The 18926-nt window shown below is 45.5% G+C and overlaps 1 protein-coding gene across 1 annotated transcript in view; it reads right to left on the reverse strand.

Annotated features, from left to right (window-relative positions):
• ASTN1 (astrotactin 1) overlaps positions 1-18926 on the reverse strand; it is a 392406-nt gene that overhangs the window by 24223 nt on the left and 349257 nt on the right. Inside the window, exons 18-21 of the mRNA XM_049868516.1 lie at positions 15988-16121; positions 11427-11578; positions 10212-10347; positions 1541-1641 (exon numbers count right to left, since the gene is read on the reverse strand). Of these exons, the coding sequence (XP_049724473.1) occupies positions 1541-1641; positions 10212-10347; positions 11427-11578; positions 15988-16121 (523 nt within the window). The remainder of the gene's footprint in view (positions 1-1540; positions 1642-10211; positions 10348-11426; positions 11579-15987; positions 16122-18926) is intronic.

Below are 18926 nucleotides of genomic sequence, written 5' to 3' on the forward strand. Positions count from 1 at the left end.
CAACTGATAGATGTTTGGGAGGAACAGCTGCTAACCAACAGGCTGGTGGTTCAAACCCACCGAGCAGCTCCATGGAAGAAAAGGCCTGGCATAAGTGTTATAGCCAAAAAAACCCAATGGAGCAGTTCTACTCTGGAACGCCTTTAGAGTCACCATGAGCCAATATATGCAAAGGTCTTGCGGTGCAAATGGAAATGACAGGTAGGAGAAACAGGCAGTGAGGCTGGGGTGCTAAGGTTTGTGGGGGAATTGGGCAATAAGGAGCTGAAGCAGTGAGCAGGGACTTTTCCACTTATGCCCTAATATACCTAGTAAGGAAACCCTGGTGGCATAGTGATTAAGAGCTATGGCTGCTAACCAAAAGGTCAGCAGTTCGAATCCACAAGGCACACCTTGGGAACCCTATGGGGCAGTTCTTTTCTGTCTTATAGGGCGGCTATGAGTCAGAGTCAACTCAACGGAAACGGGTTTGTTTATTTATTTATTTTTGGTATCCTAGTAAACATGTTGCTCTCTGTCCTAAGATAAATGGCAAACCACTAAAGAATTTTAATAAGGGGTCTTGGTATGATCAGAATTTTGAGTTGAAAATCACCATATGCCATGGAGATTAAAGGAGGCAGTAAAGATGAAAATCCTTTCAGAAGCTGTACAGTGTTACATAAACATCAGTGTTTAAATACAGTAGGTCTAGGTCACTCATTTCCATGATTTCCCATCACGTTGTCACCTTTTGGAACATACACTCTGGGATTGTGTCCTTCATAGTTAGCTTGATACAACTGGAGTCAGGAGCCATATATACGTGGTTTGAGTTGTACCAGCCAAACAACTTGACCACACTCTCTCTTATTGAAACTTGGAAAACCTGATCTTTCTGCATCAGCCAATGGCTCTCAGTTCATTTCCATGAAATCAATATTAATGGTTGAACAGAAAAATGATTGCTAGAGTCCTGTAGAAGTGGTACCCAGGACAGATACATTTTTGTGAGCAGGGATCTGAAAAGTCACAGAGCAGTGGTCAATGCCAAGACCTGCCAAGCAGCAACATGAGAAAAAGAGGGACCAAAAGATGCACTTCCTGTGCAGTGGGTGTTGACTTAAGACAAACTATTCCGGATTGACAAGAACGCACCTTCACAAAGGAGGGGTCAATATAGCAGTTAATTCTAAATCTCCAGCTTCTATATGCATTAATTTAAAGCAATCTTTCAGATGTACCCAAACACATGAACAGAGTAAGAGGCCTGATCAGTACCCCGGAGGCAGAGGCCGTGGGCACTTCACTAGGTACCTTGTGCATGACTGTATGCTAGGGTTGCCCAACTGGTGCCTTGCCGCATGGGCTATGTGGAATAATTGGATGCAGTGAAGAGTTCCACCAGAGAGCATAGGTTGTGGTATACTTCTGGAAAGGTGATGCTGAAGGTTGTTCCTCCTGACTCCCTTGGTCCCTCTTTCCTCATGGTGGGGGGGGGGGGGGGCGGGGGGGGGGCTCTAGGCCATCCTTGTGCAGTCTGCTGGCCTCAATCTCTTACCTTGGGCTTTGACATCATCCACCACAGGGCAAGGGGTCTTCACGATCACATCGCTTGGCCTGGAGCGCCGTCCCGTGTTGTCCACTCCCCACAGGGTGAACCTGGCAGGGAGGGGGGAGATTACGATTATCGGAGAGATGTGGCTGGAGGCAGGGGCTCTGCAGCCCTGGCTGACAGCCATGGACAGGTGATGGGAGGGCCAGGTGATGCCTCTGACTACTTTTGTGACCCAGACAGGGGCAGATCCAATAGGCAAGGTTAAGCACTATATTCACCTTGTTTACCAGATCATCTGTAGTGAACAATGTCACAATTTTTCACCACATCAAAGACTCAGCTTCTAGGTATTGCCAGCATCTGTCTCTCTCTCAACCTCACAGCGCCTTCTTACGGAATCAAAGCCTTTTTTCAAATTTACAATCCCTGACTGGAGCGGGTAACCCAGTAAGCAAAGTATGCACCAAAGCTGTTGTGAAACCTGTGTGAAATTGCTTACTACAGATGATCTGGTAAGCAAAGTAAGCACTGTGCTTACATGGCCTATTGGATAATCTGCCTCTGGGCCCAGAAGTGTACTTCCTGCCATCTCTCAAGTCAGAAAATGTGCAGCCCAGAGCCTCACTGCTTCCTGGTAGTCTTGAGCTATGATTTAATGTCTTTGGTATATTATTTGCCAGAAAGATCATGGCATAGGGCAAGTGGTTCTCTACGTTTGGTCCCAGACCAACAGCATCCGCATCACCTGCCCACCTCTTCCTCCCACCCCCAGTTAGGCTTCTGCTATTGAATGCCAAACAAAATACCCCCCTTGAGTGATATAGCTGGACATAGATGAAAAGGAGAAACTCTGGGTTCTGCTCATCAGAGGGGAATTTAAATATAACCATGAACATCAGTTCTGGTGTCTGTGCCCAAAAACCACTCATAGCGACCCTATAGGATGGAGCAGAACTGCCCCATAGAGTTTCCAAAGAGTGCGTGGTGGATTCGAACTGCTGACCTTTTGGTTAGCAGCCGTAGCCTTAACCACTATGCCACCAGGGTTTCTGTCTGTGCCCAAGGCCTCTAATAACTCCACCTGAAGTTCTTGCCCTTTCCCTCTTTGCTGCATCTCCACAGGAGCCTGCATTTATTGGTGAATTTGGATTTTCTTTCCTCTTGGCTGAGTTGCCTCCAGGACAGCAGTGGGAGAAAGGGCTCAAGGCCTTGAGACAGAGCTCACAGGTCACTGAGGCCTGGTCCGTGCACAGGGGACTGGTGGAATAGAAAGGAAATGGGAATTGCCTAATGATGGAGTCAGGAAATGTGTTTCTCTCAGCAAAGAAAAAGATAATCTTGCTTCCACAAAGATTGTCTTTTCTCACAAAGATGCCCTGAGGATGATCTCTGTAAGACTTCGTGGGTGCCAATGAGTTACTTTTCCTGCCTCTGCCTTCCCTGGGGGGCACTGGTGATTCAGTGGTAGAATTCTTGTCTTAGATTCAGGAGACCCAGGTTCAACTTCTCGCAGGGGTGGATTATCCAATAAGCAAGGCAAGCATGGGCTTTCTTGTGCTTATTTACTCATCTGTAGTGAACAATTTCACATGGGTTTCACCACATCATATCAAAGTGAAACCCATGTGAAATTGTTCACTACAGATGAGTCAGTAAGCACAAGTAAGCCCGTGCTTACCTTGTTTACTGAGTCATCTGCCCCTGTCAGGGACTGTAAATTTGAAAAGAGGCTTTGATTCTGTAGGAAGGTACTGTGGGGTTGAAAGAGAGACAGATGTCACCCATACCTTGAGGCAGAGTCTGTGACGTGAAAAGATGTGAAATTGTTCACTAGAGAATAATAAATGAGCATAAGTAAGCCTGTGCTTACCTTGCTTATTGGATAATCCACCCCTGACTCCTGGCCAGGTACCTCATGTGCAACCACCACCCATCTGTCCGTGGAGGCTTTCATGTTGCCCTGATGACAACCAGGTTTCAGGAGCACTTTCAGACCAAGACAAACTAGGAAAAAAGGCTTGTGAAAACCCTATGGGTCCCAGCAGTTGGATCTGCAACTCATCATGGGGATAGCGCAGGACAAGGTAGTGTTTTGTTTTGCTCTGCATGGGGTCACCATGAGCTGGGACTAACCCCACAGCATCCAACAACAACAAGCCTTTCCCAAATGCTCAAGCTGGAATCACGGGTGCTTCACACATGCGGGCTTTATGCCACCAGGAACCCTAGTCTAGTGGGACTTACTGTGATAACTTGCCTGAGCCCAGGATGCTACAGCCCAGGCCAATGCCTGCTCGGTACTGCCTGGCTCCCTCAGCCTGCTTGCTGCCAACAGGATGGGACCAGGTGCTCAGCTTTCCCCTCCTATCTGCACAAGAGGGCTCAGTCCGTTCCCCTGGCTTCCACCTCCTGCCTTACTCCTCAGTTCTGGTCAATAGTCTTGCCTCATACTAAGCCCCACTCTGATCTCAGTTCTGTCATTCCTCTCTACCTAGGTCAGCCTGGGATCTTTGTACCCAGCCCCACGCAGTTTCCCAGTGGCATCACTGGATTGTCTGGATTCCCAGAGTGGCAGCCAATGGATTTTTTGTCATTTGCCCCACACACCTGATCAGGCTCTTGGTATTGTTTCTGGAACTGAGACTGAGGCCACTAAACCCTGAAGCTGGTACAGAGGTCAGAAATCAGCCCTGTCTGGTACCAGCTCAATTTCTGAGTCATCACACAAATGTAGCCCTGATGGCTCGGTGGTTAAGAGCTTGGCTGCTAACCAAGGGTCGGCAGTTCGAATCCACCAGCTGCTCCTTGGAAACTATGGGGGCAGTTCTACTCTGTCATATAGGGTCACTACGAGTCAGAATCAACTCAAAGGCAATAAGTGTGTGTGTGTGTGTGTGTGTGTGTGTCTCACAAACCTGGGATTGGGCCAGATGCCAATTCCCTTCTCTCCCCACTTGCTCTAGACCGTCTCGATCTAAGGTTCCCAGAAATGGGACCAGAGGTAGCACAGGGCAGATTTCAGACCTGCACCCCATGATCCAGTATCTCCACCCATGGGCAAAGCACCCCCTCATGACCATGTACAAAGGGGTGGATTAACCAGTAAGCAAGGTACGCACAGGCTTAGCTGTGTTTACTTACTAATCTGTAGTGCATGATTTCACATGGGTTTCATCACATCAAAGATGAATTGTCTGTACAGACTAGTAAGTAAGCACAAATAAGCCTGTGCTTACCTTGCTGATTGGGCAATCTGTCCCAGCTGCGTCCCCTCCATGGTGTAGGAATCCTGGGGAGAGAGGAAGGTGGGAGAGCCCACGGATTTCCACTGTCTTACAGACCTTGGTGGAACTGCCCTCTAGGGGTTTGGGTGAGCTCCTTTCTCTCGCTGGAGATCCAGTGATAGGACCCTGTGTCCATCTCTCTGACCTTTGGTGCAGACTTGCTCTGATCCCATGTGGTCAGTTTTCACCAGAGGCAGGAGAGCAATGGCGCCCTGTCCTCCCCCAGGCCAATGCTCTCGGGCTGGCATGAGACAGGCCCCCTGCTCAAATCTCACAATTGGGCTCCCCCTCTTCCTCCACTGTCCCTTCCCTCTCAACTGTGCATCTGAGTTCACACACCTGAGCCTCCTCCCTGATTTCTGTTGCTGCAACCCAGCTTGCCCAGCATTCTGTCCCCTGTAAGTATGGTACTGCTTTTTTCCTGTCCCTCTTCCAGGTTCCTGAGCATGGCCCCGAAACTCTGGGTCAGGGGTGGAGTCTTGCTACCCACTGACCGGCTATGTAACACTTCCAGCCGGCCTGTGTGCTTAAGGCTTACTGCCCCAGGTCTCTACTGCTGGGTTCTAGCCACTTTTGTAACATGCCATTATTTTATCCTGGGCCCTTCCTTTCTAACAGTTTGCCAGGACTGTGATGGGAATGTCCTAAGTCTCAGGCACCGCATCAGCTGTCAGACTGATCCTCTCTTTCTCAGTGCCCACCCCTCCCTGAGCTTGTCCCACTGCCCTGGGCAGCCCACTTTGATCTGCCCTGTCTTGCTGTAAGTTCCAGCCAAATGCTATTGGTTCTTCAGCTGCAATGAAAATGCCCATAATGAAATTAATGCTCACATTACTCTGATGGGGTAAGTACTGTAAAATTTAAGTTTCTAAGCTCGCACTATTTTTAATAGCAAAGGGAGATATCAGGAAGGAAAATGCTCCCTACGACATTCTAAGCTGAGATGGAGCTTGAGCTAAGAGCCATTGCTTCATTGTCCCGCTGTCAGCATGGGCAAGACTCCCCCCGTCCGGAGGAAGGGGGAAGGAACAGTCAGTTTATCTGTACCACTGCAGGCCTGGAGTACCTTGCACATCTCCATGTGGGAATGCCGTGTGCAGTCATTTTAGGAAGGCCTTCTCTGCATTATTGTTTCTCCCACTGAACACTCATAGGACCGGAAGAGGGTTAGCTGGAATTACTGGAAGGAAGAGATAGGCCCGGCTCCCAATCCAGAGGGCTAATGTGTAAATACATTTACTGCCTCGTCTAAAGCTTCTGGCTCTTTCCACAGCCATCTTGGCTAGGTTGTCTGTAGTTAGAGTTGATAACCCTTACTGGGGGCATGTGTGCATGTGAACAGACACAAACGGGCTCTGGTCCCAGAGCGGGCTGTGAAGGCCTGAGCCTTCAGTGCCTACAGTCTTCCTACGTCTCTTGTCAAGGGCTTTATCTGGTACTCACACACGCTACCACTCCAGGCTTGGTGGTTTCTATGGACCCTCTGATTTGGCTCCTTTTTCTGAATTATCTGACAGCTGTCACATATTCAGGAAGGCTGTGGTTCTCCTGTGAATACATGTTGTGATGAGGGAGCAGTGGGCTTGGTAGATGGCTGAGTCACCTCCCCAGTCTGGCCTCAGCCTCCTCATCAGACACACTTTAAGATCCCTTCCAGCCAAGGATGCCTAATCATTTTTTGTGCCATGGACCCTTCTCAGATTGTTTTTTAAATGTATTTCAAATAAAATACATAGGATTACAGAGGTAGCCAGTTATACTGAAATGCAGTTCTACCTCTGTGGACCATAGGTTAAGAACCAGCTCTGTATGTTAATGTGTGGTAATAAGATCATGAAGTCCCTGGGTGGTGTGAGCAGTTAACACACTCAGGTGCTAACCAAAAGGCTGGAGGTTTGAGTTCACCCAGAGGCACCTCAGAAGAAAGGCCTGGAGATCTACTTAAAAAAAAATCAGCCATTGAAAACCCTATGGAGCACAATTCTACTCTGACATGCATGGGGTTGCATGAGTTGAAATTGACTTTGGCAGCTGGTTAATAAGATGGTGCTGCTGGGTCCTCACAGTGACCTGGAGTGGCACACAATGCGGTAGAGTGAGGAAAACCCAAACCCTGATTCCATTCCTGACACCTGCCACACTCTGGATGCTTAGCTGTATGATTCTGGGGAAGTTACTTGTTTCTCCTGAATCTGTTTCCTCGACTATGAAATAGGAATGGTAACACCAGTCTCACAGAGTCAGGGAGGGTTCCAAGAGGCACTCTATGTAAAGCACCCACACATAGCAAGCACTCAATGAAGAAGGCCTCCCTTCACCCATTTTATAGATGAGAAAACTTGGTTGCTGCGAGTTTAAGTGTCTTAAACTTAACAGTGAGTAAATTTACAGCTTACAGTCACTTAGTTACTAGAAACAAAACCAGGCTTTGGTGATGCAGTGGTTAAAGCGCTCTGCTGCTAACCCAGAGGTGGGTGGTTTGACCCCACCAGCAGCTCCACAAGAGAAAGATGTGGCAGTCTGCTTCCATAAAGATTTACAGCCTTGGAAACCCTAAGGGGCAAGATGTACTCTGTCCTATAGGTCGCTATGAGTTGGAATTGACTGGATGGCAGTGGGTTTGGTTTGGTTTTAGTTTTGGGCTTATAGATCAGGGGCTCCTCTCCTTACACCAGGGACCAAAGCGCAGGCTACACTTGATCCTTCCATAGAGAGGAATGACACTACTCACCCAGGCTCTGGGACATTGCCCTCTTCATGTGATCTGCAGCGCCACCTAGTGGCCAAGGGCTGTCTTTTCCTAAGCCCCATGCACGTTCTAACTTCAATAATCAGCACTCACAGAAAGTACATGTTTTACAAAACACGGAGGGTAATAAGTTCACCACAGACAGTAGGAGTGGGAGAAGGTACTGGCCTCAGGTCTTTGATCAGGAAATGTAGCCAAATCAGGACAACACGAGGAGAGTCCCAGGCAACCCTGCCAAACTTATGGACAGAGGAACTTTGAAATTCCTAGTTAACATTGGTGACTGGAATTCTTGAACCCTTATTCTAAATGAATGAATAAAACTCTGTAACTTTAGAACTAATTCAAGCTTCATCAAATTTGGGATGTGTTACAGCAGGCTAAGTGGTCAGAGTCCCTGGGTGGTACAAATGGTTAAGTGCTCAACTACTAAACGAAAGGTTGGTGGGTCAAACTCACCCAGAGGTGCCTTGGAAGAAAGGACTGGCAATCTGTAGCTGCAAGATCACAGCCACGCAAACCCTTTGGAGTGCAGTTCTACTCTGAAACATATGGAGTCAGAATCAACTCCATGGCAACTGGTAATGCTTAGGTGGCCCACAGTCCCAAGCCCCTGTTCCTTTTGCCTGACCCCCTCCTAACAAAGGGCTACAGCTGCCTAATATCATGCGAATTGACAAAGATCATGGGATCAATGGTGTCACTAAAAAAAAGACTGAATTACCTTGGTTCTGGTATTATCACATATGTGTATATGTACTTTTCAAATTCTCCAGAATATCACTTGTCTTCATTCATTTTACTTTCATCGCTAACAGTCCCTAGTTACATCTTCTATTCCTGTACCGAAGGTTTTCAGCCTGAGCCTCTGAGTTCATCTTGCAATCAATGCCAAGTCAAATTTCTAGTGATCTTCATCTTTGAACTCTTTAACTGTGGGAATGGAAATTATTTATTCGGAAAACTTGACTCTATTCTTATGACCTCCTCTGTAAACTGTTAAGAGTTTTGCATACTGATGGGGTCAAGAGGTCCCAGAACGACATCACTATGAATTCTACGCTAGCTCCCAAATTTTTCCATCATGACTTAGAGTCTATCATTATCTCTCTTCTTTTGATGTCTTCTGCCTCTGCTTCACAAATATTATACTATTATTCTCAGAGCACAGGCAGAAATGGAGAAGCGTTGACAGGGAGAATAGGCCTGTTCCAAGTGCCATGGCATTGGAGTTTCTGTGTGTTCTTTGAAAAAAGTGCTGACCATCTCTAACCTCTACAAACTATCCATTTCACTGCCACCAGAGGTAGCTTTCTAAAGCAGAATTCTTGGCATTGTACTTCCTTCCTCGAAGCAATTCAATAGTCTCCTCTGATTTATGGCATTCACTCTACTTTCCCAGTCTCGCTTTCTCCCATTCCCTCTCATTCACTGTCTGCTTCAACCTTCTGGACTACCTGCTACTCACCTTTAAGCACTTCATCTTGGCCCTTGCTGTTTTCTCAGCCTGGTGTGCCTTTTCCAATGTTACTCTACTTAATGAAATTCTACACAACCCAATTCAGATGACACTACCCTAGTTAGAATTAATTATTTCTTTCTTTTTTCTTCCACATGTTCCTTACTCTGCTGTTCAACATTTACTTCATTCTGCCTGATGCTAAAGTTACTGGTTTATATACTTCCTTTTTATGTTGCCAACTCCTTGAAAGACGGGACTAGATTATCTTTCTTTGTCCTCCCCGCTTCAGCGCCTGGCACTCAATAAGGTGCTCTTTAATACCAGTTGGGACAACATTTCAGAGACTGAAAGTCTTTTGCCAAGTCCCTAAAGGAACTCAAGTAGCAAAAAGGAACCAGCTACCACTATACCTCCACTAGGATGGTTACAGTCATCATCATCACCACCATCATTATCATCAGACTATAACACTGAAGAGAATGGAGAGAAATTGGAACCCTTGCACCTTACTGGTGGGAATGTAAAATGGTGCAGTCGCCATGAAAAAGCGTTTGGCGGTTCCTTAAAGAATTAAACATAGAATCATCATATGACCCAGCAATTCCATTCCCAGGTATATATCCCAAAGAATGGAAATCAGGAACTCAAATACTTTTACAGGAATGTTCACAGCAGCACTGTTCACAATAGCCAACAGTAGAAACAACCCATATGCCCATCAATGGATAAACAGATTGTGGTATATACCTGCAATGAAATACTATTCAGCCATAAAAAGGGATGAAGTGGTATTATATGCTTACAAAGTAGATTCGCTTCAAAACATTACACTAAGTGAAAGAAGCCAGACACAAAAGTCACATATCGTACGACTCCATTTATGTGAAATCTCTAGAATAGAAACAGAAGGCAGATTGGTAGTTGCCAGGGCCCAGGGAGAGAGGCGAATGGAGAATGACTGTTTTATCTTAGGGTGATGAAAACATTGGGAACTCTATCAAGGTGATGGTTGCACGACATTGTGAATGTGTGAAATGCCACTGAATTGTTTACTTTAAAATGGTTCATTTTATGTTATTTGGTTTTCACCTCATTTAAAAAAAAAAAAAAGAGGGCGCCATCTAAAAGCCTTGGGGCTTCCAGGGTAAGGAATTACGAGGCAGACTGTGTGTTACTCACATGTAAATGGTGTCGGGTTCCAAGCATCGAATGATCAGAGAGATAGTGGTGAGCTGCTTGTCTGGCACCTGAGAAGGCATGGCACAAGGAGATTTCGCCCCAGAGATGATATCGTCCACAAAGCTCAGCACTGTTTCTGCCCAGAGAGAAAGAAATGGAGAAGACATAAGAAATGATGATGACCAAGCAATGAGGAGATGGCATAAACTCAGTGAAAGCATGACATTAAAATTGCTCAGTCCCCAGTCTTCTTAAATCTACAATAGAGAAACATGACTTAGAAGAAAGGACCTTTTTTGACTGTTTCATATTTAACCGATCAAGTTAAGAGCCATTTGTCCAGAGTTAGTTCAGAAACAGCCAAGGAAAGACATACATACCACATCTGTGAGTTCTTTTGTGAAAGTACCTTGGCATGGGCAGAGAACAATTGTTCTGGCCAGTGGTCACTGCTATACCTTTGCAGTACCTTTGCACATCATGGAAAGGGCCTCAAAAGAAGCAATAGAAGGCTTTCTCTGCCTGAAGGCAGCTGCAGAACATCCTCAAGCCTCGTTGACAGGTGCCCCAGAAGGCATTTGCCCTGAGTTAGATAGTGGACACTATCATCCTGCTGATGACCATACCTCATGCGTAAGCTTGAGGGATTCCTTATGTTGACCTTTCCCTATACATAGACAGTGAATACTAAGGGATGGAACATTTTCCATGGGTTATTCCCACTCCTCTAAGGCCTCCCTCTTCTAGCTGGACCTGACAAAAGTAGAGTCTGCTTCAGGACAAGACATGGGGCAAGCGCATCTGTTTGCATATGCTTTTGCCTGGAGGGGGGTTATTAGCAAAGGAATCTTTTTTCTGTAATCATGGCAGTGGTTAGCAGAGAATTGTTTCCTAATTGTGGGCTTGGATAATTAGTGTACTGTGCTGTTGTTTCTTTGTTGAGTGTGCCTAGAGGCAATGAAATGGACACCTCTTTCATAAACAAAAAGCAAAACAAAATCAAAACAAGGCTTTGTCAGATGTTCACCATGCAAAAACTCTTAAATAGACAAGATGGCTGCTGCTTGGAGCAGCAACCACTGCTTCTTCTGTCTGCTCTTCCCACATTACCCGGGAATCCTAGGGACCTGGAACAAAGCCTCAAGGCAGGGCAGGTCTCATTGGTTTTATTTTACCACCGCATTGAGATTTGCCCATGAAGTAGGAGGGGCTCACCTGTCTCCACTTTGGAATGGTCCATCCTGTCGGTGACCTTCTCTTGACGGATGAGGTAATCTACAATCTGCACCCCAATTGGTGGCTCTGAGTGCTCCCACTCCAGGACCACCAGGGTGCTGCTGGGCTCATGAACTATGGAGAGTCTTAGCCTGTGTGCAGACAGGAAGGAATACGAAATGGAGACGCAGCTGAGACTTGCAACGGTCTTCTGATATATGACCAGCCACCTCCTCAATGGTTACACTTAAACTCTTCTATCTAAACTTTCTGAACCAACAACAATTATCTGTCTGGGGCTCTGTCTCTTTCACTTAGGGGCAATGGTGGTTCAGTAGAGTTCCCACCTCCCATGTGGGAGACCTGGGTTCAATTCCCAGCCAACACACCTCATGTGCAGCCATTACTCATCTGTCAAAGGAGGTTTGTAAGTGGCTTTGATGCTGAACAGGTTTCAGCAGACTTTCCAGATTAAGATGGACTAGGAAGAAAGGCCTGCAATATACTTCCAAAAATCAGTTAATAAACACTATGGATCACAACGGTCCAATCCCAATGTGCATGGGGTCCCCATGAGTTGGAGGCTGACTCAATGGCAGCTAACAATAACTTCTTCACTAGGTAGTAGGGTTCTTAAGGATCCTTATATCTATATCTTATGCATCTTAGTGTCTGGTACAGACTGAGAACTCAACAGATAATTGCAAATAAATAAATATGTGGACGAATCAAAGCTGAATGATCATCTTCATTTTACATGGTTTTAGGGGTTATAGGGCTTTCAAAATGCTACTACTTTGTACGGCTTTCAAATAATACAATCTCTGCATTTGCTCTAGAAAAATATTAAGAGAATGTGTGTGCAATGTTCATACACAGGCCCATTGAAGGTGGTATCTGGGACAGCCTTACATTCACAAGGCCACACTTAGTTCAGTTTCCAAAGAATTCCCAGGATCTTCCCTGCCCGGGAAACCCTGGTTTCCTCTCTTGCTGAGGGCCCATATCTGCTTTCCTGGGCCCTCTGCTGGCTGGGTCTCAGACAAACTTAGTTTGAAGATAATGCTCAGAGGGGGCTCAACTGGGCAAGAGAAAGTTGGCCATATATCAAGTTCTCCTCAGGGGTAATGTCCCATCCTATTCCCTCAGGTTCTTATTTCAGTTTCTCTCTTTGCTCCCGGGTTTTTATGAATATCCGAATTCCAGCCTTTCCCAGTTCATAGTCTCCTCATTCTGTTCATGTCCACTTTGACTAGTGTCTGGGCCGGCCACCTTTACCTCCAAGATGCCCTGCTTTGTAGCTTGTGTAGACTCAACAAACATCATTGAGTCTAATGTTTAGACTCAATAAATCACTGGTATGGATCTCCTAATGGTCCAAGTGGTTTCAATTCACTGCCTTGTTCTGACTTAATGTACATGTCTCAGGTTTCTCACTTGTTTCCAATTCCTGTTTCTCTCTAGACCACTGGCTTCTGGGTATTTTCTTGATTCCTGTTCACTCCAGCCTTCCTCCCTTACATACATCTCTGACATTCACACCATCCTTGGTTCCCATAACACATGACCCCTAATCCTGGCCTTTCTACCCCTCACTCAGCTCACAGAATCCTGTCGTGGTCTTAAGAATCACTGGGCAACGTACCGTGGATGGATCATACCAAACTATCTGCACGGTTCAGCTGCAATGCAACATGTATTTATTGAGCACTCATGACTTGTAAGAACATGCTCAGTGCTGGGGATGCGTTGGTGCATACAACCTACCTCCTTTTCTTATGGAATTTAGTGGCCCATAGGAAATACACAATTGTACATGTGATTATAATAATGTGTGACAAGAGGTTCAACAAGAAAAGCACAGAGGCTGTGGAAGCAATAGCACAAATAACGCAAAACACATGCTCTTTTGCTGGTGGCTTAGTGTGAACGAGTGCATATTTTGCACATGACATTAAAGATGGAATAGGCCCAAAACAGAGTGCAGATATTGACAAACTCATTAATTAGAGTCATATGTGGAGTGCTATTTTGAAGAAAAACATTAGGAATCTTAAGTAAGTAACTAAGCCTTTCTCAGAACTTGAATTCTGTCGAAATAAGGACAAAGCCTGGCCTCTACTGAGAAATTTAAGTGTGTATGATTTACGTAGACTTGGGTAAATCTACAGTGCATCTTCTATTTCCAGCCATCAATAAAAATTGCAAGAAATTAAGATCTGCTGATGAAAGAAGGGATCAGAGTTGACAAGAAAAACAAAGTCTTTAATGGATGTTTCTTGTTGATGGAAATTTAGCCCTTTTTGATCTTCAGCTATGACATTCAGTTAACCTAAGTTTAGAAATGAGATTTTTCCCTAGGACACTGTTGGCTGGATCTTGGTATACACCTGATGATAACTGTTTGGCAGCCTCTGTTATGTTTCAAAGGTACTGTTCTTAGCTGATGAGTAAGTCTAGCAGCACCATCGTCTCATAGTGGCTCCCTTTCTACCAAAAAAAAAAGAACTTTTACCAATAGTGAGCACGAGTCTCTTTTGATGCAAGAGGTCCAAATCATGGCTGTAAAGAGGAAGCTACTGTAATGGCTGGTATATATAAAATTACACAGATAGAGAAGGAAGACTGTAGACAAGAGAAGATGTTGGCTTGTAATGACACTCTACTTTTGAGTTTTCCCCCTCTTTCTTTCAGAGGTTTCTTCCTGCTCAGTCCTAGCCCTTTAATGCCAACCCCCGCTGCCATGTAACAACTCAGAGGACAATGTTCACCAGACCAGTCTCCCACTGACTGGTTTCCTCATGTGGGCGCTTGCTCCTGCTCACTTGATCTTCCTGATACCCCAGGCTCTCGTTCCCCCTTCGACTCATGCTTCTCCAGTTTATCTTCCCAGCACTCTCAATTAGACACAGTGTTTCCCTGGCTCTGTTTTTACTCCCAGGGAAATGCCATATTAGAAGCTAAGAGGTGTTCCTGCCTTAGGCCCGGGCCCTTTAGGACTCAAATCAGCTCAGCCAGTTCTGTCTAGCTTTCTCCTGAGGGGAAGGAAATTGGATATGTTCATTCTCAGACAACCACCTTTGTAGCACTTGGTCCTGTACTCATGCCTCAAATACAGACACCCCCTAGTACTTACCTCTGGTCCTGATCTTCCCAGTCCATACTTGTTCTGGAGCATCCTTTCCTATAGCTTTGGCTCCATCTCTTGGGGTTGACTTAAATCTCTAGTGTTCAGTTTTTTTGCAGAGCTCCAGGCCATCTTTCCATCTGCCACTGGGCAGCTGTCCAGGACTGCCCCACAGTACCTCCAGAACTGAACCAGCTTCCTCGTCAAACCTGCTTATCCTTAAATGTTTCTTTTCTCAATTGTGGCATATCTATCTTCCAGCCACCTAGGTCAGAAATTTTAAGGCCTTTCTCAACTTCTTCTTCCTCCTCATCCCCACATTCAATCAATCACTAAGCACTCTTGGTTCTACCCCAAAAACATCTCTCAGTTTTATCCTCTCTATACTATACTGGCTAAGAACCTGGTCTCTTAGCTCTGCTTCCTGATCTGTGACCTTGGAAAATGTATTCAATCCATCTCTTTAGTTGCCTAGTCCTGCTGTAATGTAAATACCTCAAGTAGGTGGCTTTAAAGAACAGATATTTATTTTCTCATAGTTCTGGAGGCTAGAAATCCCAATCAGCATCTCAGTTGTGTTGATTCCTTTTCCGTTTGGTAGCACTGGACATTCCCTGCTTTTTGGCAATCCTCACATGGTCTCTGTCTTCTCCTGTGTGTTCATGCCTCTGTGTCTATGCTGCTTTTTTTTAATAACTCAGAAGTGATTACATTTAGAACCCTCCCAACTCAAAAAAAAAAAAAAAAAAACACACTCAAGTATGATCTAATTAACAAAGAAAACCCTATTTTCAACAGGATCACACCCACAGGCTTAGGATTCCCATACATATTTTGGGAGAATACATTTTAATTTATAACACCATCTGAGTTTGTTTCTTTGTCTATTAAATGGGGGAGGGGATGATAACAACACATAACTGCTTAGCACGGTGTCTAGCCCACAGGAAGCGCTCAGTAAAAGGTTGTGTTGTTGTGCTGCCAAGGTCTATGCAGGGTCTCATTATAGCTCTCTAACTTCCTCCATTGCAACAGCACTTTCACCTCCCTTATCTGGCCATACTCATTATTTCACAGTTAATCCTCTTCTTTACCCATTTGCCAACCGTATCTATTAATACTTTCTTTACCTTTGAGGAGAAGTTCAAGTGCCATCCCCTCCATGAAATTGTCACCATTCCCCAGATTCAGACTTGAATTCCCTCTTCAAAGCTCATACTTTCTTTAAATGTCTTCTATAGCACTTGTCAAGCTATTTCTTTTACTGTGACAATTTATGTAAATGCCTGCCCGCCCTAGCAGATTGAAAGCTCCTTGAAAGCAGGTACTGACTGTGTCACATTCTTCTTTCTCTTCCCTAGTACCTAGCCCATTTGTTTGCGGAATGGTGTTGAGGTACACGTGCTAGAGAGAGGCAGAGAAAGGGTACCGTACACCGGCTGTGGGAGGGGCGCACAGGTGGGGAGTCCATCAGCTCCAAAAGCAGTGGAGTCACAGCGACACCAGTCCTCAATGACATCTCCAGTCCCTGAGCACCAGAGAGAGCTCATGGTGGCCTCCTGCAAGAGCTGCAAGAGAGGGCAGAGAAAAGGAGGTATTGTCAGGAAGCCAGGGCTGGGCCGTCAGAATCAACAGATGGAATATCCAGGCTCAGCTTAGCCCTAAATAGCCTCCAACTAGTAAGTAATTACACTGCTTTACCAGTTTGGGGTCTAAAATCCCTGCCACAGAAGGTTGTTTCTGGGAAGTGTGGGCTCGTAGGAACTCTGAGACCTTGTAGGAATCACTTAGCAAAATGGTTCATGCCTGTGGTTAAGGGCCATTACCTTGGAAGTCATACTCCACCTCCATCTCTTCTTTATTCCACTCTGTCACTCCACACCTTGAGCTTACCAGATATCATCGGAGTGGCCAGCCTTTACAGCTCTTCTCTTGCCCAGAGGCACTTAGTCCCTTTTCAGATGCCTTCGTGCAGCATCTTTATCTGACCTCTCCACCCTGCCCCAGTGTTTCCTCTGCATTCCTTCTGCATTTGTACCACAATTACAATATTTTTGCAATTCTGCCTTGGGTTTTGAATATGCATTAGGCCTTTCTTTCCTAGTAGATCTTGAAAGGGAGAAGTATGTGACCCACTGCTAGGTGCTGGGTGCTTGGGGAGCCAGCCCTGGGTGAGAACCCGGCTTTGCCAATCACTGTCATGTGACCCGGGGCAAGTTCCGTAAACTCTGTTTCCTCAGTGGTAGGTGGGGATAGCAGTAGTACTTCCCTCATAGGCTTGTTGTGAAGAATAAATGAAATAATATATGCCAAAGGCAGAGCATGGTACCTGCCATACATTAGTCACCAATAAATGCCAGCAATTATGACTGTCTCTGAATGGCAGAGTTGAGTCTTACATAGAATTTTGTAACCACCACAGAGTCTGGCACAATTCCCTACATATAATAGTTTCATACAGATGTTTACTCTTAAGTAAAAGGCAAAAGGTTAAAATTAGAACAATGAGGGGACAGAACTTGTAATAGGGACAATTCCCTGGTGAATTAGGAGTACTGACCCCTCAGCAGGGCCTGCTACCCAACCCCAACTCAGGGTGAGAGAGAGGGTGAGACAGGCCACAGGGCACATGACAGTCCCAAGCTAGCCAAGGTCAGAGCTTTCTCTTTCATTCGGCTCAACATCTGTAGCCTCTGCTTTGCCTTGTGACTCTCCTTTCCCTGGCCCACTCTCACCACACCCATACTAATCAGTGAATCAGAGAAATGAAGCCTAGCTATGCCAGAAATTTTTAGATAAAACTTCAAAAAAGAAACAGAAGGAAAGGAGGGAGGGAGGAAGGGAGGGAGAAAAAAGAAGTAACTTTACAGCAATCAAAAGGTACAAGCCCAAGACCACTATCCTGTGTCCTATTCCTAAGTACAGCAGAACTTACCATAGGCTATCTTAGGTTACAATCAATGGAATAAAGGTCCTTACTGACGCCGCTCCTCAGATTGGGAGCCTCTAGGGAGCAAGCACCAAATCTTGAGCATAACTATGATTTGCGTAGTTTTATAATTTATAAGGCTCTTTCAGATACTAACATTGTCGTTTGAGCTCCATGATAAAAGTGATCATGGTTTACAGTGGAGAAAAACGAGGGTCAAAGAGGTCACATAACTTGCTCAGGGTCACAGTCAAGTGAGTGAGGCAGTGCCAGAAGCCTGAGCTCAACATGACTGACTCGAAGTCTTGGGCTTTTTCCATCAAGCTCTCTTAATTAACACTGTAGCCACTAGCTCCTAGCACAAAGCCTGGCACACAGTAGGTGCTCACTTTATGCTTGACCTGACTGAACCAAATTCAAATCAAAAGGTATATTTTTTGAAACTAGAAAAACAGAGAAATTGTTCCTGCTGCTGTACAGAGTCTTCAATCAGTAATTATTGGCTAGGCACCAGTGAGGGGCCATTTCCTGTGCTAAGCATTAGGAATACACTGCTGTGTGAGACATATATGGTTCCTGTCTTCATAAAGTTTACAGCCTGGTAACAAACAAACAAATGAAAATTACACACATAACCAAAAAACTAAAACTCTGGTAAAAAGGCTATGATGGAAAAGGACAAGACGCTTTGAATACATATGGCAGTGGGTAAGGGGAGGGGTGACCTTTGTAGAGGGGCTTGGGGAAACCTCCATGAGGATTAAGCATTTTAATCTGAGCCCTGAGGGAAGGAACAGGAGTTATTTGGTCAGAAAAATTGGAAAGAAGGGCCCAAGTGTTCCAGGTGGGGGCAAAAAAAAAAAATTAAGAAGGCCTCCTCCTGGATGAAACTTGACTTCTAAAAACAACTGGAAAAAGGCTAGTGTGGCTGTAAGGGACAGAGTGAGGGATAAAGAGATGCTCAGCCATAAGAAGGAGGCAGGGCCACATCACAAAGGGTCTTAAGGGCCATGGGAAGGAGGGGAGGCCTCCTCCTGGATGAAACTTGACTTCTAAAAACAACTGGAAAAAGGCTAGTGTGGCTGTAAGGGACAGAGTGAGGGATAAAGAGATGCTCAGCCATAAGAAGGAGGCAGGGCCACATCACAAAGGGTCTTAAGGGCCATGGGAAGGAGGGGACTTACATTCCAAGAGCAATGGGAACCCATTAAAGTGTTTTACACAGAGGGGCAACATGGTCAGATTTGCACTCCAAAGAAGTAAGGACAAACACCTATGATGGTGAATGTTTTCAAAGGCATTTCTTCAAAACTTTGACATTCCTCCTTTGCTCTACTCCACCCTAAGAGCTCCTACAATCTGAATGGTGGGCTACAGGTGATGGGCTAGAGAAAGCTGCGTGGGAGCAGAAGAGTAGAATCAAGAAGGAAACCTTTTGGAAGGG

Source organism: Elephas maximus, chromosome 24 (assembly GCF_024166365.1).
Source record: "Elephas maximus indicus isolate mEleMax1 chromosome 24, mEleMax1 primary haplotype, whole genome shotgun sequence".
NCBI classification, from domain to species: domain Eukaryota; kingdom Metazoa; phylum Chordata; class Mammalia; order Proboscidea; family Elephantidae; genus Elephas; species Elephas maximus.